The sequence below is a fragment of the Thermobia domestica genome, chromosome 1, assembly GCF_964235325.1.
Source record: "Thermobia domestica chromosome 1, izTheDome1.hap1.1, whole genome shotgun sequence".
In the NCBI taxonomy this organism is placed as follows: Eukaryota; Metazoa; Arthropoda; class Insecta; order Zygentoma; family Lepismatidae; genus Thermobia; species Thermobia domestica.
In genome coordinates, this window is record NC_137454.1 from 371,957,414 (window position 1) to 371,982,472 (window position 25,059).

Consider the following 25,059-nt stretch of genomic DNA (forward strand, 5'->3'; position numbering starts at 1 on the left):
CGATATCACACCGTTTTGCTTTATGAAAATTAAATTTAACTGGAAATGGCTAATTTGAACCACTTCTGGTTTGAATAGAAGGTTAATAAAGAAGATGGATGAGTCAATGAATCGATTGTAGAAAACTGGATCTTGATATCTCTTACCATTCTTCCTGTGGAAATCAGTATTAAAACCGGAAGTAATATTGAATTTGAACAACTTCTAGTTTTGGTGGAGTGTTTGGGATAGTCATGTTATGCTGCCTTAGGGCGCTGAATCGTTTACAAGAAACAGCGTCTCACTATCCATTACCGTTTTCGTTTTATGATGATAAATGCTGAAACCGGAAATGACTATTTTGAATCATTTCCGGTCAAAGTAGAGGAGAACCTATTCTCAGGACGCTGATTTGATTAAAAAAAACGCAGCTCGGTATGCACTGTTTGCTCTATGGAGATCAGTATTAAAACCGGAAATTTCTAATTTTACCCATTTCTGGCTTGAATAGAAGGTTAGTGAAGAAGATGGATGCGACAATGAATCGATTGTAGAAAACTACATCTTGATATATCTTGCCGTTCTTCCTGTGCGGAAATCTGAATTAAAACCGGAAATAATATTAAATTTCAACCACTTCCGGTTTTGGTAGAGTATTGTGGATCATCATGATATATTGTCTTGAGACGCTGGATCGTTTACATAAAACCGCTTCTCGCTATCACCTGTTACCACTTTCGTTCAATGGCGATAAACATTGAAACAAGAAGTAATAGTAAATTTGAACCACTTCCGGTTTTGGTATAGTGTTGTGGATAGTAAAGATAGATTGTTTTAAGACGCTGAATTATTTGCAAAACAAACAGCTTCTCGCTAACTGTTACGGTTTTCGTTCAGTGACGATAAACGTTGAAACCGGAAATGAGTAATTTGAACCACTTCCAGTTTGAAAACGAGTTAACGGAGGGAGATTGAACCTATCCTTGGGACGTGGAATCGACTAAAAAAACGGAAAAGGCCATTTAAGTGAGGATAGAGTTGTAAATAGAAAAAAAAGTCTATTTAAAAAACGTTTAAAAAAAAAAGAACACCAGTCGTTGTTTTCCTTAAAATGAGTTTATTTTATTGAAATGTGAAAAAATGTAAAAGACAAATAGAAAACAAAATGGTGCTTAGCACGTACTGCAAATAGCTTCTATTGTAGATTTACAAAATAAAGAGCAATAAAAATTGAACTTAACGCTCTCCATACTTTGTGTAATCAAATTATTGAGAAACCGGTTGTTTTAAACTATATTTTCATTTCAGTTATATTAACAATTTGGAGTTTTTAAAATTATAGTAAAACAGAATTGAAAAACGCAAACACATTATTATTTCTACATGCATTTTTTACAATAAGATAACAAAAACTTATTTTAATATCAAGGTACATTTTTGGAATTTCTAAAAATTCCATAGAAAAATGAAAACACAATAATTAATTATAATCTCTAAATTGGTTTTCTAGAAATTATATTGAGGCACGGTGGTTCAGTGGTAGAGCGATTACCTCTGACACGGTGATACCTAGTTCGATCCCGTCCAAGAAAGTTTGTGGTAGACAACATCGTGTCCATGAGTTTTCTCGAGGTACTTCCCTATCCTCCCACATTCTCAGTCCACCAATTATTACATCATCATTCACTTTTCCTTAATCATCCGTCTCCCTTAGCCTAACGGGCATAAACGCGGGACGTTAAACTGAAATATTTCATTTCATTGCATTTCTTAAAATAATACTGAAATAAAAAAGGAACTTATCGTTCTGGGTGCTGGAAAGATATTAACAACATATAACGATCAGAGTCATGTTGCAAACAGTTTAAAAAGAAATAAAATAACAGTATACAACAATATATATACTGTTTTATACTGTTGTATATATATATATATATATATATTTATTTAAGTTTATTGCACTGCTTCTGGTCAACACACATTAACAGCTGTTTTCAAATGCACAGCAGTGTTACTTATGACCAGGGCCCGGATCTTGTTGACCTAAACTTTTCTAAAAAGTGACCTATAAAATGACACTAAAATTCCTGTAAAATGACCCTAAAATTCACAAAAATTGACTTTAAACTTGCGTTTTTTATAATTTTTACTTTGTTAAACATGGACATTTTTGAATATCTATTGGATTTTAAATATCATTTCCGTCATTTTCAAAAGTTTTGTTTCAGTTAGCTGCAGCCCATTGATCAAATGTTGTGTTCAATGATCAGTCCATTGCACTGTGTTGTAAGTACTGAAAGTGTCAATTCACTCGCGAGTTGAAACTAGGAAGTACAAGTTCAGTACAAGTTTGAAACTAGGAATCAAAATTCGCAAGTGTAGACTGTATACACGAGAGTAATAGATAAAAAAAAAAAGTTTAAAATCTTTGAACGCCTTCTAATTTATTTTTAGTTATTCACCTGATCATATCTTATGTGGTCAACAGCCCAAACCCATCTGTTTCACAGCCTACCAACCCCCCCCCCTCGTCAACGAACTACAGGTTAGTATTCATTAGCTTGTTAGGAATGCATTTTTTCTACTCCAATAGTCAAGAAGCAGAAAAAGAGATCATTTAAGTTCGTGCTCTTCAAATCCGTAGACAGTGTTCATTTTAAGATGTCTTTATGTTGAAGGAAAAGAATAAAAAGACCATAAGTGACCTCAAAGTTACCTTAAAATATTAAAAAATGACCTGAAACTTCAAAACGGCAAAAAGTGACCAAATGTTGACCCTAAAAAGATATATTTTTAGAACCTAGAGTTGATGAATAACGTTTTTATTTTAACTTGCCTTGTCCTATGCATAACAGAAAAAAGTTGACTTGTCAACAAAATCCGGGCCCTGCTTATGACATTTCGCTACGAAGAGGAAAGAGACAATATGGATGTTTTAAGTATTTTGTGAAACTGACGATCATGTCTAGATCTACCGTCATGAGTGGAAAGAGGATGACAGGTGAATGACATATGCTCTAGTCATTTCATAGCATAGGCCCAAAAACATTCTTTTGTTACATTTTTGTTTTTAACTCAAATGACGAAAGAAGTGTTCGGTTTATTATTATTTTTCTAAATATGAAAAAAAAAAACTGATTCCGGCATAATTTGACTACACTTGTATGAAACTAAGTTATTACGTTTTTGTTGTAAAAACATGAGTTCACTTAGTACGTTGCATAATGTCAATTTCCCGTTTCTTGAGGGTATTACCGATTCAGCATTTAATAAAAAAGTTCCAAGTGGACACATTGACAAGCACATACATCTTAGGCAATATCCCTCTATTACTTTACTTTTCGTCTGTTTTCTTTTTCATTATCGCACGCTTTTGTTACATACAAAATAGTTGATTTTTATTCTTTCAAATCCATGTGAAAACAATAAAATAAATAAACAATTTCCACTTCCACTGCTGTCAAAAAACTATACAAAACAAAACTTATAAACTGCGATGCAAATTTAAACTTGTTTTCGCAAATTGTTATGCAAAAAGCAAATCTAGAAAAGCTGATATATACCTATATATATATATATATCACTACAAGCTGCTAAATTGTAGTCGTAACACATATATACAAAATAAAAGGTTCCCAGTTCGTTTAATAACCATCAAAACTTACTACGATAATTATTTCAATAAACGAAGTTTTTTTTTCTATTAAAATTTGTATTTCCTTAACACTTATCATTCATTTCGCAGAAATTAAAAAGATACTTTTATTAATTGTGGCTTCCTCACTTTATATTTTTAACAGCATAAAGAAAACAAGTTTAAACAAGTCTGGCCACAACATTTGTTATCATGCGGTACCGGACCATTATCCTTGTTGCAATAAAACTAAATATACATAAACGTTATTGTTGCACGGTCTGTACCTAGGTAGATAAATTTGATTAAAATTCTCTTTTCTGTATGTTGGCCGGTGACCAACATAGGCGGGTTTCACTGTATTGTGAATTATAGTTAATTCGTAGTATTTTCCACCGTCCAGGCACGTAGCCAGGATTTCGTAATAGGGGAGGTTCGAGACATGAAGTACTGTGGTTATCACACCAGAGTTCGATTATTCTAAACTATTTTACTGGTAACGATTCGTTTAGTCAGGATTTTGTAATGAAGGGGGGGGGGAATTTGACATGAAATATTTTTATCGCATCAGGGGCTTGATCAATTTAAACTATTTTACTAGCAACATATATTAGTTTGTTAAGACTTTAAAATTAGGACATGTTAGTAAGTATTTTAGTAACAAACTATGAAGAAATCTCGAATGAAAGGATATTTTTAAAAAAGATTTGAAATGAAAATGAAATGAAATCTTTAAGTTTTAGGTCCCACGTTTATGCCGGTTAGGTTAAAGGAGACGGTGATGATGAGAGATGAGTGAAAAGGTGGAATGAAGAAAGTGGTAGGAAACGGAAGAACTCCGAGAAAACTCACGAGCACGGTGTTTGTCCACCACAAAGTCCACACGGCGCGAGCTAGTATCGAACCAGGGAACCCAAGCACCGGAGGTGAAATCTCTACCACTGAGCCACCGCGCCAAAAAAAAAAAAAAAGATTTAAAAAAAGATTTTACAATATCTACGTTCCTTCTGTTTATCCAAATATGATAATTTTCCTTTCATTATGACCTCAACTATTATAAAAACTACATATTCAATAATGTTTTGTAAAATATTTCACAATATCTGCGTTTCTTTCTTTGTTGAATTAAATGGTAACAGAACTTGCTTTCTACATAACTTTTTTTTTTTTCATTATTCCGTCAACTACTGTCTGTTCCAAATGACAAGTTAAAGGATCAGTGGAAAACTGTTTCCGAAATAACATGTTTGATACTGCTGAGAAGCGATGATGAAAAATTATTTTTATTTTTAGCTTTTTTTTTATTTTTAACGCTGATTCTTCCTATTTCTTGTTTCTTTTTGTTTCATCTTTCCTTAATTCTTTTTATTTCTGGTCTCGAAGGGGGGGGGGATCCGGACCCCCCGGACCCACCCCTTGGCTACGTGCCTGCACCGTCCAAACACCCTTCAAATACTTTTTAGGCTAAAGCTTAAGCGCTATTTGCAAGCAAGCCAAGGAATTATTGGACTGAAAAAATAATCTAAAAACGTGAAAAAATAGCGCATTGTTTATCTAAAAAAACCGACAGAAAAAACATTTTTTGCAACTCTAAGTGGGGGTCAGCACAATAGTTTAAATGTGCAAATTGCCTGCACGCTAGCGCCATGTATTGATATCAGGCAAGCAGGCAGCGTACGTAGCAGACTCACAGACATTTTCTTAAAAGAAAATAAACACACACACATAGGCCTATATATTAAATAATGCAAGATTATCAAGAATATTTTATAATAATACATCTATATAAGTTATTAGAATTGGTATATCTTTTATTAAATTTTTGTCCATTTTTGCTGAAAAACCAAGCACACTATATGCAAGGGCGCCGATCCTGGGGGGCCGAGGGGGCCCGGGCCTCCCCAAAGCTCATGTGGGCCCTCATGTATTTTTATGAAGTTTTGCATATAACAAATTTATTTCGGGAGGGGGGACCGATAGCCACCCCTAAATACGCCACTGATTTCACTAATATAATAGATTATTATTTAAAGGAAAAAAGACAGAACGAGACTGTATTTGTAGTGTTCAGGCCTTTCTGAGTTCGAGTGCTCTTTCCCTTCCCTTTGTTGTTCATGATGAGGTAGCATACTTACAATCGTGGCTTTTAAGATTTGTTATTTATGGAGAAAGGGGCCGGCAAATTATGCCATGCACTGGACAGCACATTGCCTAGGGCAAACCCTGATTGTGATAGACCTCAACTTACTACCTAAGTGAGTAAATCCTCCTATGTTGTAGAGACTTTTGGTTACTGAGGTAAGAGCGGTCAAATTTTGAGTCATATTTTTTCGAAGGAAGAAATACAGCGAATTCATTCGATCTGGATCAAACTTGGCATTGTGATAGACCTTGACCTGCTATATATGCGAGTGAAATCTTATAATATTGTGCAGACTTTTGGTTCCCAAGCTATTAACAAAAAACCCTATATTAATCTAATCGGATGAGGATCAAACTTGGCATTGTGGTAGACTATACTGTAGAAGTGTACGAAATATTATGTCATGGAGGCTTTTGTTTCCCGAGTTATAGACAGTCAAATTTTGAGGCGCATTTTCAAAAGGAAAAAAAAAAGTCATATATGGAACTTATCCGATCAAGATCAAACTTAGAATTGTGATAGACCAGTTGTGTCCAATTGTAGTGAGCCTGAGGGCCATAACCGTCTTTAATAGTAAGGTGGAGGGTCGCAGCTAATATTACTACTACTACTATTACTACTACTACTACTACTACTACTACTACTACTACTAATAATAATAATAATAATAATAATAATAATAATAATAATAATAATAATAATAATAATAATATACAAAAGAAAAATTAAAAATGTATTTGAAATATTACGTAGGCCTACCTATTCAGTGTGACAAATGAGGGTGACTTGCAGCGTTTAAAAGACTGAGGTATCTACATCCATTTCTGTTGTTGCGAGTCGAAGGAGATGTAAAGAAGAAGAATCTACAAGACAGCTTGTGAAACGATTCTTCACAATCTTGATGGTAGAAAATGCACTTTCACAGAAGTAAATACTACCAAACATTGACACTCTTTTCCGACCAAATTCACAAAAGGGAAACGTATTGTCATGGATGCCGCTTTCTGTTCTACAGAAGCACTAAATGAATGCCTTATTTCGAAAGAAGAGTGGAAACATTAAAAGAATGAATAAATGAAAATAGCATCAGCAATAACAATCGTAAATCGTGAGAATTCTGTGGACCGCGGAAAATAGTGTGGCGGGCCGCCGTTTGGACAGCACTGTGATATACCTTGACTTGCTATGTGTGTGAAATATTATGCTACGCAAACTTCTGGTTTCTAATTTATGAAAAAGTACTAAATCAATTCATTGCGTTTAGTAAAAACATACCTATACTAGTGTATACTGTTTAAACAGCAATGCAAGATTACATCTTGTGTGTGTGAGGTCCCTGGTTCGATCCCCGGTCAAGTAATCTTGTGATGGACATTATGTCCGTGGGTTTTCTCGGGGTACTGCTCTTTCCTCCCACATTCTCATTCCACTGATTTTTTCATAATCATTTATTTACCTCAATCATCCGTCTCTTAGCCCAAAGGGTACAAGCGTGGTACGTTTAACTGGAAGATTTAATTTCGTTCCATTACAGCAATGAAATGTCCATCTTGGACAGAAAAATAATCAAATGAATATATATATATTTTTGTATGATTGTCCGTACTTCATTTATTTGAATTTGGATTCAGATTTCTGGGCTTTCGGCATCTAAGGCCATTTAACCCTTTACGATTTGAGGGATGACGTCCCTCGGCGAGCACACAATCCGGGGAAAGGGAAGAAAGAATGGATAGGGGAAGGAAGGAAGCGGCCTGGGGCCTATAAGTTAGGTACCACCCGGCATTTGCCTGGTGTGAATGAGGAAAACCTCATTCAGGGTGGCTGGCCTGAAAAAACGGTTTACACTTTTTCTACCGAGTGGCCCCACCGAGAATCGAACTCGGGACCGCTCGCACCGAAGGCGAAAGCGTTAGCGACTACCGTACTTCATTTGTAATAATATAAAACTTGTACTGTACGTACATGTATGATATAATCTGTTTGAGATTTCAGGTATGATGTGTAATAAGCAATCAACTTGAATCATATATTTTTCTGTCTTTGTTGGACCTAACGTGTACGCTAAGAGAACCACAGTTTGAGAAACGCCGGTGTAAGGAATTTTATATGATTTGACTTTTTCAAGGAAGAAAGTTCTTAAAAAGAAGAAAAAAAGTGATTCCTAATACTGTACGCAAACGAAATTCCTTCCTAAAAGTGTCAGTTAAAAAGAGAGAAAGAAAAAGAAAAGAAAAGATAGCAGTGAACACTAGTAAACAAATAACCTTTCTATTAAATATTCGGGAATTAGCACTCCCGATGAAGTAACAGTTGTAAGCATAGGGGTCTTTGATGACCGTTGCTGTTGAAAGTCAGCGATGCAGTAAGATAGTTCAACTAGCGACCTCTGTATTTCCCCTTTCGCCCAACACCCAAGCGGCACGGCTGGGCTGTTAGTGACAGTCTATGTATGGCCAAAGTCAGTCGAGTGCCTCAATGTGAGCCATGCGGGTCGCTGGGAACGTGTGGTAGTTGATATTTTTTTTTCTCTCCCGCTGGACTGTTTACGTCCTACAACGAGACATGAACTCAGTACTTCTTCGCGTGTGGCTAGTGACAATCTTTGCCGGAGTGCTAACCGTGACAAGCCTCCAAAGTCAGAATATTGAGAGTTTGTGTGCACAACAGTGTCCCTTTCAGGTGAGTACCAACTGACAGTTTATACTATTAGTTGATTACTGAACCACTGCAAACAATACACGAGGGGATCCTCCTCCCTCTTAAGCGAAAGGAAGGGGAATGTCTTCCTGTTATTATTTTTATGCAATATCGTAAAAGCAAAAAGTGTACTTGTATATGTTTACGTACTGTACGCGACCTATCATGACTTAAGCCCACTTATATTTTGACAACACTGAATTGTGTAGTGTACAGGAATGTAATCGGAAATACTTGCCTTCCTAAAATCCTTACAAGTTGTATGAAAATTTATTTAAAACATTAAGTAAATTAAACAATTATTCCCTGCTAGGACGTGCTGTTACCTGTGAATGTATTGGTTTTATATTGGAAAAGAACCAATTGTTTATTTCCGGGATCTTATAACTATATTAGAATGTACTGCCGCTCAAGTCGGAATACAGTGGAGTCTCGTTAATTCGAACTTGGATAATTCGAACAGTTCATCCCCCTTGAAAACTGTATTGAAAACAATAGTAAAAAATCGTGGATAAATCGAACTTTTGAACCTATGTTTTTGGACAATTCGAAGTAAATACAGTTGACAATTTTTAATGTTGGACAGATGTAAACAGAGAAATACAGTTTTAACGTGTTTTCAGTTATCCAGATGCAGCCATAGGGAAGAGTAATAAAAAAAAGATGAATATAAAATCTATGTAATGATAAAGATGAAGGTGAGTAGGGAAAGAAGTCAAGATAGGGAACATGTGGCAATCTCATCTTATTTCAGAATTGGTTGAAAATTTAAGATGAATTGTTGATAAATTCAACCAAATGTTATTAATATCGTATTCCACGCAATATATGAAATTCAAGATTTATTGACGAATGTTATTAATATCGTATTCCACGCAATATATGAAATTCAAGATTTATTGACGGTACAAAAACAATCAAATTTAAGCAAATGAAGTTTACGACTTCTTAAAAGTGAGAACAGAATATTTAAATTGTTACTGGTATTTAATTGTTTGGGCTTCAATGTATGTTGTAGTGTTGTACGTAAATATATTTTCCATTGTACACGTAGTTTGAATTATGTGGAGTCAATGTCGTTTGTTAGTTTGCGGTATTCGATCACGCAAATAATAAGCTGCTTTAAAGGTAAAGTCTACACCATGTGAATATGTTTTTGATGCACACTACACTGTAACCAATAACCGTGAAAATAAGTGTCTCCTACCATAAAAAATATACGGTTTACCGTTTTTCTAAAATAATGGTAGGAGACCGTTTTCCTGTCAGATGCTTGTGTCGGGCATGCGCATTGGAGAGAAAAAGCACATGGTCGAAGCGAGAATTGATGGCGCGTAGGTTCGGATATGTTGTGCTTTGTTTTGTGTTGTTTTTTTCTTTTGTTTGTTTATTTAGTGTGTGGTTTTCTGGTGTGATATATAAATACTAGTGTTGAAGATATCCTGGAAATTCAACATTAAGCAAGGTAATGTATGGGAAAGCACCATGTTAATATTTGAACTTTGTTCGGTGACAAACAAAACTTTAGTTGGCTATCGTGACAAGCAGATCGCTCCAAAGTGCAATGATTCGAAACCAAGAAGCTGCTGGATGTATAAACTAAAGTCTTTTGATAATGTAGCCAACTACGAGTGGTGGTGAAGCTAGAATTAGAATCACAACGTTGAAATACTTAAAAAAAAAAAAAAAAATAGAAAAAGTGCTTCGTAGTTTACCGTACTTAGTACAGCATTACATAAATTGTGTTGCATCAACTGGAATTTTTCATGTTACAGAAATAAAAGAATACTGTCACTCATGTGTGCCCGTAGGAGGGGCAGGGGTCGCTCCCCTAGCTAATGAAAACGTATTAAATTTCTTAATACAAATAAAAAAAAATATCAAATGTAATAGAGTATATAGTAACCAGGGAGATGAGTCCCCTAGAAAGTTTTCATCGGGCGCCCATGCTGTCATTAGTTTTTCTGAATAAATGAATTGTTATATTTGAAAAATATTTCTGTAAATGTTTTTATCTTTAATTTTGTTCTGAGTACCTATAAGCTGTTCTGGTGTCTTGTTAATACATTTGAGCGTTTAATAAATATGAAAAAGTCCGATACTCTGGAAGTTTGGTGACTTTTTTTTAATAGCATTGATGCCACTGTTACATAATTATGCAAACACGTATTTATTAATTTGGGATAGCGGATACTGAATACTGGAGGCAGTGTTGTGAGAAATCATATGGTTTTACAATTGTTTAGTCGTAGTTCTGGTCATTCTAAGTTATGTTGTCGGGTGCCTGCTTGGTTATCTGAAATCGTAATAATGCGACTAATCGAATGAATCGGTGATTAGAATATTTGAGGTCTATTAGTCTACTGGTACTCATAGCGAAAATACATGCGATAAAGCTAGTCTTAACACTGCAACAGAATATCGATTTATGAATATCTTAAAAGGACATGGATGTTTGTTCCAACTACATCTTCAAAGCGTGCGAAAACAGCTATAAAATTCAAGATTTTTTTTTTTTTTTTTGTATGTAATATCGAATCCTCTTCTGGTGTTTTGTTCAATACATGACAAAATTGGTAATTTTGAAAAGAAAAAGCAATGTATGTTCAAGATGATATCAGAACAAGGGTTCGATATTAGAAACTAACAATTAATTTCAACTTTTATTCTTATGGGTATTATGCACGTCGTAGCTGCAACGCTTCTTTCGTTCACTTTTGTGTTTTCTTTAGTTAAGTAGTCTTTCAATGGACCAGCGTGCACTCTAGTTGCATCCATCCAGGAAAAATTATTGCTAGCTAGTGTGTGTACTGATACAGTTCCAGCAATTCGATGAAACTTGGGTCAATATATATTGCCCAGCAAGAATTCTTACTGGATCTAGCAAGAGGGCACGCTGCACTGGCAAGGACCTCTAGATACGGAATCGGTGTGATAATTACCGTAAATCTTGTACGGTAATAACACACCTGTGCTTTTTTTTAAAAAAATGATCCCTAAATTTTACGGTAAATTACCGTAAAATATACGGTGCCAAATTTGTTTCTAAATACGGTCAATATTATTTTGCTTCTAAATATACGGTCTGCCGTTTTTATGAAAAAACGGTGGTTCGTAAAATTTAGGGTAATCGGATGGCAGCGAGAGTTGACGGTAATCGGTCAGTAAATTTAAGGCGAAATTTTTTACAGTGTACTTTGGTTTGTTTGTCGTTATATATGTGAAAATGAATGTTGCTGGATAATTCGAAGTTTTCTTGTGTCCCCTTGGTCTTCGAATTAAAAAGAATCCACTGTATTATTTCCAATTTGTTCACAAAATAGTGTCAGGTTATCTATTTGAAAATTTTCTTGTATTTTCATGACAATCACTAGAAAACATTATTAGCCACGTATAGTGGGGAAAAAACCGCATATCCAACTTAAGAAGTTGCGTAGTATATTATGTACTAATATGTTAGAATATATCAGTTTATGGATATACTTTCAAAAATTTAAGATAATTTTCCTTTCCGTTAAACAAGGGATGGAAGAATTAACTAGCATGGACATGTCTTCAAGCAATTAGAATCAATCATAAATAAAATTAGTGGTATTACCAGTGTTTGTTCCCGACTCTTTCAGGAGGGCTTTTGCCCCCTTGATATTGACCAACACCCACCTGGAGCTTATAGCGATTACATGTCGCTTTTGCAGCACATACTTTGGTAAATAGTGTCCCAGTGTAGCCCTCTCGGACAAAATTTTCTGGAATGAAGTCTATAAAGACTCGAGTCAGAAGCCTGCTTAGTACAAGAGAAGCACGGTATTCTTTACTCTCCCCTCCTGACTCCTATTCAGATGTAAATTTGTGGCTTACTCGCTAACGCTCTCTCCTTTGGTGCGAGCGGTTCTGGGTTCGAATCCTGGTGGGCCACTCGGTCGAAAAAGTGTATAAGCTTTTTCGGGCCAGCCATCCTGAGCAAGGTTTTCCTCATTCACACCAGGCAAATGTCGGGATGGTGCCTAACGTACAGGTCTCAGGCCACTTACTTCCCTTTCCTCGGATAGAGTGATCGCCGAGGGCTAACATGGCCCATAGATGCTGAAAGCCCAGAATTCTAATTCTAATTCCTAATCCTAATCAGATATATTGTTTCATTTACAGATAATGTCGAGGGCTGTAGACTACCGTACACTGACATAACAAAACCATCTCAGGTGGTGTAGCTAAAAGGGGACCTGAAAGAGTGAACCCTGTTTATAATTTAAATCTTCGATTTAACATCCCGTTGTTCCCTTTACCTTATGAATAATGAAAGTGAATTGTTATGAAGAAATTTGGTGGAATGAGAATTTGGGAGGAAACTGAAGCACTTCGAGAAAATCCATGGACACGATGTTGTATACCACAAACTCGCCTGACAGGAAAGTTCTAGAATGCTGGTTCGCACATGTAGGTGAAAGTGGTTAGTAACCAGGTTGGTTCCTTGCTTTATCAAAGCTCAATATTCAATTCACATAGTAATACCGAGTGAGCGATAGGGAGTGAAGGCAGGTTAGTAGCCAGGTTGATTGCATTCTTTACACCGACTCAATTTGTATACGGACCAATGTTCTAGAACCCTGCTCACATGAACTGACATCGGACCAGGCACCCCTTCAGTACTGTAGTATTGACCTATCGTGGACCGCACTACGCAAAATTTGGGTATTCGGTTCCACAGAACGTTGCATGGGTTTCCAGGAAATCTTTGGAAATGCTCCTAAGTGCCTTTAACAATTCACATTTGTGATAACCGTGTTAAATACGCGAACTTCGATTTTATTCAACTTTGTACGGGTTCCCACAGGAGGGGAGCGTTACAGCGGAAAGTCTAAAGGAGATCGATTGATTGATTGGTCGGAGCTCAGTGTCTCTTTGCAACATCGAGGCAGTGACATGAACCAGCAGTTTAAGGTGGAATCCGAACTCGCCGTGAAGCGCTCAAAAATTTCAATTGGTAATCGAACCCAGGACCCTTTCCAGCAAAGGTGCGCTCTGGCAACTTTACTGGCTGCAACGGCTAGGCAGGTATGTATGGGAGAGTAGACCGCGTATACGCACGTAATTTTTTTGTAGTCCAGCGTATAGATCTGGTGGTCCCGCATAGCGTAATCGCTAACGCTATCGCCTTTGGTGCAGGCAGTCCTTGGTTCTATTCTTGCTGGGAACACTCAGTTGAAACAGTGTATCAGCTTTTTCAGGGTAGTCATCCTGGATGAGGTTTTCCTGGCTTTTCCTCATCGCATCAGGCAAATGTTGGGACAGTACGTAACATATTGTCCCAGACCGCTTACTTTCTTCCCCAATTCCCCGGGCAAGGTGATCGCCGAGAGACGTCATCCATCATATGTGATGGGCTAACATGCCCATAGATGCCGAAAGCCCATAAACTTAATTCTTAATCCTATACTCTCGTTAAATTTACGAGAGTACGAATGTATATACGCTATGTATTTTTAAAAACAGTTGAGCATATACCTACCAAAAACTCTAGCATTACATTAGCTAGAACAGACCAAGAAAAAGTAGTTGAAATACTTATGTAGACTACAAATTTATATAAAAGGAACAGAATTAATCAATATCAAACTCAGAGGTGTTACTTTTCGGATGAAGCGTCAGAAGAACTTACTGAGGTCAAAAACCATCAGGAGATTAACACTCCTGATTTCTATTATCACTATTTCCGTTTACAGTAAGCTTTTACTAATTTTCAGTTGCTATTAAAGCAAATAACGGCATTTGCAGCAAGTTTATTATTATTATTTTATGTAAGTTCGTAAGCATGTAGAAATGAAGTATTAAAGATATTTAGTAAGAGATTGTATGAAGCTAAGCGTACAAGCCGGTATTGAAATGTTAGAAGCAGATGAAACTCGAAATTAGTCGCCAACTTTCATTATTCATCTGTGTAAACAGCATCTGTGTCTCTGGCATGTAAAATGGGAAGGGAGGACATCAAAGAAAGTGATTCAATTGTTACCTTTCTGCTTACCTTCACGGACCCCCCTGAGACTGAACTCTATTATAATCGTTTCACAACCTACTTATTATTTTGTACTTCAAAATATTGGGGGGACGCGGTCTCCTCGTCTCCCGCGCCAGAGACGCCCGTGGTAAAAAAGACAGACATACACCGTGTAGAGCAAATTCTCGAGTCTTAACAAAATCATGGTAAAAAATATTTGCTGAGAGATTATCAAACATATTTTCTATGTAAATCTGGGATGGCGATATTATTATTATTATTATTATTATTATTATTATTATTATTATTAATTGTCTAGTTCTTCCACACACGATTTATATGTGAATAATCAAACGAGGACATTTATTCAGTTGTACCTTTCAAAATATCCGTTTCCTTTTCATAGAATATCAAAGTAGAGGATATTTCATTTCCAATAGTTTCCACTATATAAAAATCAAATCAATGTTCAGAAACTCTTCAGTGCATTCTCTATACATATAGCAACCAACACATTACTACTATTTATATTGTTGTTACTTTGTTTACATTTTGTTAGTTCCGGTTCGGTTACCTTTTTATTGCGATACAATGCGAGTTGTTCAAAATGTTTGTTAGATATCGAAGAAGAAAAAAAGAGGAACAGTTTTGTATACCATATTCCACGAGAAACGGCCCCGACATTAACCCTGTCACAGTGAGCTTGGCAGGTGGCTTGAAAGTAGTATTGGGAAAATAGGACAATACAGGTTGAGCTTGATCGAAGAAATGCTCCGAGGAGAAATTCGTAGCTCCGGAAGGCAGTCGTTCTTCCAGAAAAATTGTTCCGGGGAGAGCAAACTTAGCATTTGGGGACAATGCTGGTACTATTCTATTCATTATTATATTATAGACGTATTATTTTGGCCTCCTCCGGGGGGCAGTGCCCCCAAAATCATGCCTGGAAGAAACACTGCCGGAAAGGTATCCCACCTGCAACACCCCTGAAATCATCACTGATAATAATAATAATAATAATAATAATAATAATAATAATAATAATACTCTGTAGGTTAGCCATGTCGTGCACACAGTATAGATATATAGATAGCTTGCCAGAATCATTTTAGACGTTGCCTGAAAGACAGGGCCGCCCATAGTTTTCATAAGCTCCCGCCTTTTACAACTAACTTTTTCTCAAAATATCCTAAAAATTCAAAAGTCGCGAAATTCTGATATTATTAATGGACTAAACTTTATTCTTGTCACCAGAGGGTGTTTGTGAAGTCACTAAATCCATTTTTTTTTTTTAAAAAAACTAATTTTATTTCGTGTAAGCTCTAGAAATGTTATGCTTTTTTTTTTCTGTCGCTGTTGGTTTTTCAAATTTGACAAAAGTAACAATTAAGTGCCGAAAACATAAAATCATATAAGGAAGAAATGATTTACGAGGTAGAGTTGTCCCCCCCTGCTAAAAATATATAAATCAAAGGTACAGTAGCTCCATAATGGTCTTGTTGCTTCTGACGACGGAAGTATCGTAGCGAGAAAGTTTCAATTGAAAAAAAAAAAAAAAAAACGCAAAATTAGTTATAATTGAGGTGAAATATGGTTATTTCAAAATTAAGTTAGCATACCCTTTAAAGTACAAATTCAATAGTTTATGATTTACTTAGGCTCAGAGGGTTTAATTATTCCGAAATTTGAGTGATCGGATAAAATGCTTGCAATATCTTTCTAAATCAAATCTATCCATTAGTAGTCAATTGATTATGCTGTCAGACATAAGAAGGCGAGATGTTGGAAAATTTCACTTTTTGAAACTGGGAAAGTGGCGTTGCCTTATGCAGTTCGCAAGAGCACGTGAACCACCAAATACCGTGCACTGTTTGTTGCTCCTTAAGGTATTTAATAATATTTAGAATATTATTATATAGTAGTTTCGTTTCTATTCTTCGCTTGCTTTACTCCTTTGCATTCCATATGCATTGTATATGCATTCCACCATCACACCACGTTCACAACAGAGCAACGAGCGTGATAGACTGCTCTGTGTGTAGTACAGAAGGGAAATATGGGCAGGCGAAGGGAGGAACTGCGGTCTCTCCAGACGTTCAAGTCAAGATTTGAACGAGCAGCGTTGACAGCTGTTGACTAATTTCCCGTAATGTGTAGCTTTAAACAAAATCAAAGAATGAACTGCAATCTGTCGGGTACGGGTCCCCTTTCAAAACTTCTTAGCTCGATATTCTCTTGTACACTTTCATAATAAAACTAGAATTGTTTAGTAGAGAAATGAGTGATGTAGCCTGAAGATTTGATGTTACATTTCATCTGTAGTCTTCCTTTTCTTTAGAAAAATCTAATTCTATATTTTTTTCTTAGAATATAGTTGGCGAAATTTAACAATTAGATACCATTTCTCGGCTCTAGAATGATTGGATCAATTGTATATAGATGTAAGTGTCTTATAGTATTGGACCCTCCAAACTTTGGACTTATCCAACAAAATTTTCTGAATGCGTGCCTGGTAAGTGCGTCAAATATTCTATCACGATTCGTTCGGATAAGTCTCATAATAATTTTGTAGAAAAAGAAGTCACATTCGTTCACTTTTGATTGATAGTATCAGATTTTGGGGGTGTTTGAATATGCTGTGTGTCTCCCTTAGGAATCCAAAGATTCTAGTAGCTCTGGTGTTTTCCGTGGTTTAGTTTACTTCATGAAGTGTCGGGTCATCCTCATTTATATAGTGACTAGTTTATGTCTTCGGTGGACTGGCCTCGAGTTCAATTCCAAGTGGGAAAGCATCAAACACATTACAGTAATTTCCATTTTAGAGTCTCGTCTTATATAGCCTAATCTCTAACAGAGAACGTAAATACAAAATAAAGTCATAAAGTGTCTTGAGACAACAATGAAAAAGTACTTGGACAAAGCGTTCGTAATTAAAGGTGCCTCAGCAACTATCATAATAATTTGATACATTACATGTTTCGTGTATACTGTTAACAGTTCACAAAACAGTATACATGGCAATGGCAATTCAAATATGCGGGATAGCAGACGTTTGCAGTCTAATGGAGATTCAATTTAGTATATTGTCGTGAAATTGAAGGGAGTCCGTAGAAAAAGAATGACATACAACAAAATTCGTGACAATCATAGTAAATAATCCGACGCTGACTTCAGAAACTGGAAGTTGTTTTTACCATATTAAAGATTATGAAAGCATTTAAAGGAGTATCGTAGCTCAAAATAGTCTCAGTACATTAGCTATAGTATCAACAGAGAGAGAGAAAAAATGTAGGGCCTTATGCAAAGTCGTTCTGACGCGTGTTTAGTGCCATAATAAAGAGTTCGACTAACATATGTTTCCTGCAGTACTCAAGCCTTGTGTGACCCTAATCATACGTAAAAACGACTCTGCATAAGGCCCGTAAAAGCTAAACTTCAGAATAGTTATTGACAAGTTGATTGCCCAGAAGAACAGCAGAAGTGATTTCATATATGAATGAAATAATTGTTTATGAATGGGTACTTTTTATTATATGTAAATATATATGTATGATTACGTTCATTGATTTTTTAAATAGTTTTTTATTTTATTTAGAATACTGAAAGAATTCTGGAATAGAATTTTCTAACGACTGTGAACTACCGAAGCATTTTGTCATGAGACGTCACTGAACAGGGACTATTGTGAAATAAAGCTACACTGTTTCCGCAACAACACCACCAATTCTCAATGCACGTAATAGAAAAAGGAACTAAGTAAATTTAAACACGCAAACAGTGTACAGTATTATACTGAATTTTGAACATTGGACATGAAAAAAATATGAATCATTGGATCTCTCTCTCTCTCTCTCTCTCTTTTAATCTCGCCTGTGATAGATATCTCACTTCCAGAAGTATCGTGACTGACGTATACCCAGTTTCGTCAGTTGATACCTACTTTTCTTTACGAATATTTTTCATAAAATATGAGGTAGACCTACAGAAAACCAATGGCATTAGCTGTTATCCACTTCAAATACAGTTTACTTCACCCCCATGTTCCCATGTTTTATTAATGTTGCTAGTGGGCAATGAACGTTGCAATTGAGTCTAATATTTGTTTAAATTATTGTATATGTGTATGAAAAAAAAGACTTAGGCAAGTATCACCTGTCCAAGGAAGAGGTTTAAACAAAACCGAAAATGATCTAGAAAAACTGGTTTTGTAGTAGGGTCTACCGCAAACGTCTCGACAGGGACTCTACTTAACCGACCTCCTGTCATCGGGAATCGGGGTCGACGTTATGAAATTTTAAAATCTTACTGAAACGCAAACTGATATTTGTAAAAATTATAATTGCCTTGAAATTCCTATTTAAAAACTATTAATAGTTCTATTTAAAATAAATTTGTTCAATTAACATTTGGAGTCGCTATGGCTCTGGTACATGGGGTCCCAAGTTCGATCCCAACTCACATCACATGAACTTTGTGGTGGAAGGACACCGTGTACGTGAATTTTCTCGGAATTCTCCCGTGTTTTCTTATCTTTTTTTCACCATTTCATCCTCATTATCAATGTCTCCTTTACCCCACACAGCATAATCGTGGGACGTAGAAAGAGATTTCATTTCATTTTTGTTTTTTTTTAGCTGACACTTCTAAATGTAAGTAAGTACTATTGCCCTGTATTCTTTTTAAATTGTAAAAGTTACCTTGTTTCACCATACATTAGGCCTACCTATATTTTATCAAACAAAAGCGATCTCAGAGAGAAATTATTATTTCGGGACATACTTTTTTTTTTTTTTTTTTAAATGATTGCTCCAATTATCTTTTATTTTTGTATATATGGTTTGCGTTCAGAACTCAATGATCTGAATAATTGGATTTCACCATATTATATTTCTATTAATTTATGCTATTTTGTAAATTATTACTTCGTATTATTATTATTATTATTATTATTATTATTATTATTATTATTATTATTATTATTATTATTATTATTATTATTATTATTATTATTATTATTATTACTAAGTATTCCGCCTTTTGGCAGACCCTGGAACTAATGAGGTTTTTTTATTTCTTTTGGCCTGGAAATGTTCCTTCCACGTTACTCGATCTTTGATCTAATTCTCTTTAGAAATATAATTCTTTTAATTCCCTATGTTCATAATGTTTACAACTTCAATTATTTGTTTCATTACTATTGAAGTCTCGCATAAGACTATATAGTTTTGTTGGGAATATCTTGGACTAGATTTATCGTATTTTCACCAGTGCTGAGACCTGCAGTCAGGAGAAGGATTAGAATTCTTTTCAACGTTGCCCGAGACAGACCCACTAGCAAATAGTGTGTAGTTAAACGCTAAAACAACGCCCTAAAGTTATACAAGCAAAGACCTTTGGTAATTCCTATTCTACGTAGTAGTATTTACTTCGTATGGCCTTTCAGTAAAATTTTCATTTTTTCTCATGCTTTATAGCACCAGAAACATTTGAATTATCACAGAGTTGTGAAAAAATACACTTAATGTGCTATGATAGATTATTTTCCGTGCATTTTTCTTTTTTTCGAGAGAATTCTTATAGTAGGAGATTCATACAGTCGCTAGCATCGCTACTGCTATGTAGTGTGAGTTACGTAACTCAGTTGTTGAATTGACGAAATTTTAGCTGTGAGGGATGCTTCATGACTTCCTCGGCGCATAGGGAGATGGCATCCTCTCGCGTCCCTCTTCAATTAACAACTGACGCGACACATAAAAAGCATATGCGGAACGCACATTACATCGCACAATTTGGGTAGCTGCGCGGACCAAAAGTATTTTTTTTTTTTTTTTTTTTTTTTTTTAGAGGAAATAACTGTGTGTTATAACAAAATTTCTCCTTGGACAACAACAGATCACCATGCCAATTGTAGAACGCTCATTTTTCTGAAGTATTTGTTGAACCCCTTTGAGTATAATCATTGGCGTCTTTCTTTTTCTCTCCAGATTTATCATTCTACAACTTATTTTATTATTATATTTTATCTGACAAACCTTGGTTAATTTATGTATGATGAGCTAAAGGGTGCCTCTCCAGTATGGTTCACAACACGCCCTGCTGAAAAGTCTTCTATTGACCCAAAAGTTCCCGTCTCCGTAAAGGTTTAGGTCTAAATTTATCACTATTCCCCCCTCCCCCCTGCATTTACATTTCTCCCACAAAATTTGCCACTCTATCTCTACATCGCAAATATACCTTTCTACGCCTCCAACCAAATTTATTCCATTCTCTAGTTTTATTCTACCATTTTCAATGAATATATATATATCAGGACCGGATTTACAGGGGGGTGCACGTGCACCCCCTCTTCGTTGTAAATATACACTATCTAAAATGAGCTAGCACTGAAAAGAGTAACACTTTCCGAAACTTTCTGCCGTCATGTTTCCGCTTGGTGCTTAAAAGAAAGTGGGGTTTTTGCAATAGCAATAGTTTAAGTCGATTTACTGAAGGTTGAAGGAAAAGGATTCACCAAGCAAAGTAATATAACATTTGTCAAGTAGGGAAGAAAACAGAAGCCAGGGACAGAGAACAATTTTTCCTGCATATCACTTGCGATCCTTTTTAAAAATACCCCCTGCGTTCTATGTATCAGGTGTAAAGAATATTGTTACATGTCACTTTGAAGAGTTTCGATGAGACTGCAGTTATTTTGGTAGTTATGGTGTATCCCCCCTCAGAAAATCCTGGATATGTATCTCCAAAGATGAGATATCAATCGATAGATCTGAGTTGGACTAAATGAATACTTTGTTAAGAGGCCTCATCCCGGCGAAATTAAAATACCGCTAATTTTACAGTAATCATGTGATATCTTCAAATTGATAAAAGATAATTGAAATGTGGAACAAGAGCGCCCTAGACAATATTTTGCGTAAGGTACCGTTATCACAAATCAACTAATAGCTTTCCGTTTCAGCCGTTTAGAAACGCGAAAATAAATGCCGATTTTCAAAATGGCTCGAAATCGAAAGCAGATAAGTGAATCGTGATAACGATATCTCATGTAAAATGATATTGTCTAGGGCTCTCTTGTTCCAGATTTCGATTATCTTTTATCTATTTGAAGATAACGCATAATTACTGTAAAATTAGCGGTATTTTAATTTCGCCGGGATGAGGCTTCTTAAAGCTGATGCGTAGTTTCTGAGAAAGTTGAGAAAGACTCAAAGGCTAATTTCTCCGTAAATCTAGAAATTGATGCAGAAGAACCATGCCATTTATTGAGGTGAAATTGATACTGAAATTTATCCGTATGAAACTCTTTAATATAACACTAACAAGACGAAAGTACATAATATGGTTAATGGTATATTTATGAGAAATCAGTTGACTATTATTGACAAAATCACATGCTTGGAGGTAAATTCTCATGCCCACAGCCGGCCCTAGGGAATTTGCCGCCAGAAAGTTGAGAAAGACTCAAAGGCTAATTTCTCCGTAAACCTAGAAATTGATGCAGAAGAACCATGCCATTTATTGAGGTGAAGTTGATACTGAAATTTATCCGTATGAAACTCTTTAATATAACACTAACAAGACGAAAGTACATAATATGGTTAATGGTATATTTATGAGAAATCAGTTGACTATTATTGACAAAATCACATGCTTGGAGGTAAATTCTCATGCCCACAGCCGGCCATAGGGAATTTGCCGCCGCCCCTTTCTCCAGAAAGAACCAATCTTAAAAGCTACGATTTTAAGTATGCTACTCCATCATGAAAATCAGAGGATGGGAAGTGCATTCACACTAATGAAAGACTTAAACACTACAAATGCAATCTCGTTGTGTCTGTCTTTCTTTAAATTACGTTCATGTAAATTATGTTGTTGATTCAATTAGTTATGGAACCGCCGGAATCAATCAATCTCATTCCATTAATAAAATTCAATCCTTTTATTTCAGAAGATTCATGCGTTTAGAAAGAACCCTTTCGGAACTATTCATCATTACTGTAGAGCAGTGGTTCTCAAACTTTCCGATAGCGCGGATCCCTGTTTATTCGGAAAATGATCTGCGGAACGGACTCCCTTGTAATAATATCTGAAATTTCACATGGTATAAATAAATATACTAATTAGAATTATCACTGAGAAGAAAAAATGCAATAAGTAATTTATTTTAACAAAAGAGACACTGACCAAAGCTTAAAACTTTACTTTATTTTAAATTATAATTTGTAACTGTTTCGGATATCTAGCATATCCTTCTTCAGACACGATCGAAATTAATGAAAATACAGACATATATATAAATGTTGTTATAACAGAGTTTAAATTTTTTAACCGTCATATATATATTCATTGTTATAAAAAATTTTAAATTCTTTTAACAGTCATATATAGAGTCAGTGTCTCTTTTGTTAAAACAATTAATCCAAAGCCATGAATAGTCTTACTAAGTAATTTATTCTTAAGATACATGATTGTTTCCTAGTAAACCAAATTTCAATTGAAAACAGTAACTTTCAACACTGAAAATCTCTCTCTCTCTCTCTTTTATTATTATTATTATTATTATTATTATTATTATTATTATTATTATTATTATTATTATTATTATTATTATTATTATTATTTCTTTAATGAAATCCACTTGATAAAAATGTTCTCAAGTGTGGGGTCATTAATGTGAGGAATGAAATTCTGTCTTTCCATAATTGCATTAAAATTTGGAATAAGTTTTGTCACCATCAATCTTAGGTCCGATTCCATATTAAGACGATTTCGCTTTTAAGGTTTTAATTCTGCAAAGACCAGAAAAGATCTGCTCACATAAATAAGTGGTAGGGAAAGACATCAAATGTTGCAATGCCTTTTTAGACAACTTTTCATACCCACAGGGCAGAACTTGAGTAAAATAGGAAAACATTTAAATTTAGAAACGTAGAATTGCTTTATTTTTAGTAACTGAAAAAAATGCTTCTTGCATAACAGCTGAGAGTTCCATTTTATTGCAACACATTTCAATTTTTAGGCGTCGCGGACCCCTGCCCCCTGGGGATACGCGGACCCCACTTTGAGAACTGCTGCTGTAGAGAATATGCGTGGGACATTAGCTTGGAGATTTTATTTATTCTTTCTGTTGATGATAATAATATAAAAAACACAGTTTATTGTGAGGACAGCTAATTGAAATCTGTCTGGCTTAGAAGACAGTCCATTATACGATATAACCAAATCTGTACTTGTTTTTCTTCCTTTTTTTTTTCGTTGATCTGTGAGAACATTAATTTTATATCTCTACAACCTTTAGATTCTTGGCACCAAGCTCTCACATTACGATAACACGCTTATCACTAATAACAGAAAAAGCTGAAGATGAATTTGAAAAAAAAAATAGAGAAGAAAAGAGAGACATAAATAATAAATAAAAAGAATGAAACATATGGAAATACAACAAACACCAGACGTACACTTTCTTGGCGGGAAACTACTAGAAATGCTTTTACTTCTCTTTTTTTTCTTCTAAATGTTTTTTAATGTACGACCCCTACCAGTCTTTTGTATCGAGTCTTCTGGATGAAGTCCAGACTTAAAAACCAGCCACAGCGTCACATGACGGTCACTTTAGATAATGCTGTTTAATCAGTAGTGTAAGAAGATATATTGAAGTTGAAGGAGTAAAGGGTTCATAAAAGCAATTTTTCCGGCTACAAACCCACATTAACGCATGTTGCTTATGCTACTGTCCACCCAGCCACTCCAAAGCTATTACACATGAAAACAGTTTGGTTTGACCACGTACTGTTGAAGGGGATGTATGAGTCTTTTATGGTCAGTGACGTAGTTAGACCACTAACTATTCATTACCCTTGATAATGGGTTAAAGTTTCGAGCAACTGCTCTTCAAGTAATAAGGGTTGGTTTGGGCTAGGGTTGTAATTGGTTTTAAATGCGTTCAAAAGCAGTTTGTATAGCCAACACTGTTTGTTATATGCTAGAGCAAGGTTGTCAATCATTAGTTGCTCACTGCTCGGTACGCAGCCTCATATATACTTGTACTTACTCATGGCAATATTCAAGGTTTCATCGTTTTCGTAAACCAGGTCTGCTGGATCACAGATATGACTGCTTCCAGGTCACACTTCGTGAGGCGTTGTACCCCTTAATATACCTGGGGCGGATGCAGGACCGACTTCTTTGGGGGGGGGGCGGTGGGATGTCATACTGGTACTTAGAGCTACTTTTAAGAGCTTCAAACTCTGGGATGGGTTTTATTTATATATAAAAAATAAAAAAAAAGTTTCCTCTCCTGGGGAGCGATCGCCCCCTGGATCCGCCACTGTAATATACATACATCGGTAAGGGGCACACCCACAGGGGATCCACCGGGTCCGGAGCCCCAAAACTTCGTAACTCAACATACATTTGTACACCTTGTCAATAAAATTAAGCTTATTTAACACGGAAATAATTGATGTAGCATAACAAATTTGATGTTACACTCAGGCCCGTATCCACGGGGAGCTAGGGTGGGCCAGCCCCCCTAAACTTTTCACGGTATTTTTGCAAATGAACTATAATATGGTGATGAACTATAACGTGATTAGGTCGCCCCCCCCCCTACAT

The 25,059-nt window shown here is 35.7% G+C and overlaps 1 protein-coding gene across 3 annotated transcripts in view; it reads left to right on the forward strand.

Moving 5' to 3' along the window:
• The first annotated feature begins 8,139 nt into the window (after window positions 1–8,139).
• The window catches only part of sev (receptor protein-tyrosine kinase sevenless), a 343,357-nt gene continuing 326,437 nt past the window's right edge, over window positions 8,140–25,059 (forward strand). For all 3 annotated transcript variants that reach the window (XM_081730952.1, XM_081730963.1, XM_081730953.1), the window contains exon 1: window positions 8,140–8,438. In XM_081730952.1, coding sequence (XP_081587078.1) covers window positions 8,322–8,438 — 117 coding nt within the window. In that variant the 5' untranslated portion in view covers window positions 8,140–8,321. The remainder of the gene's footprint in view (window positions 8,439–25,059) is intronic.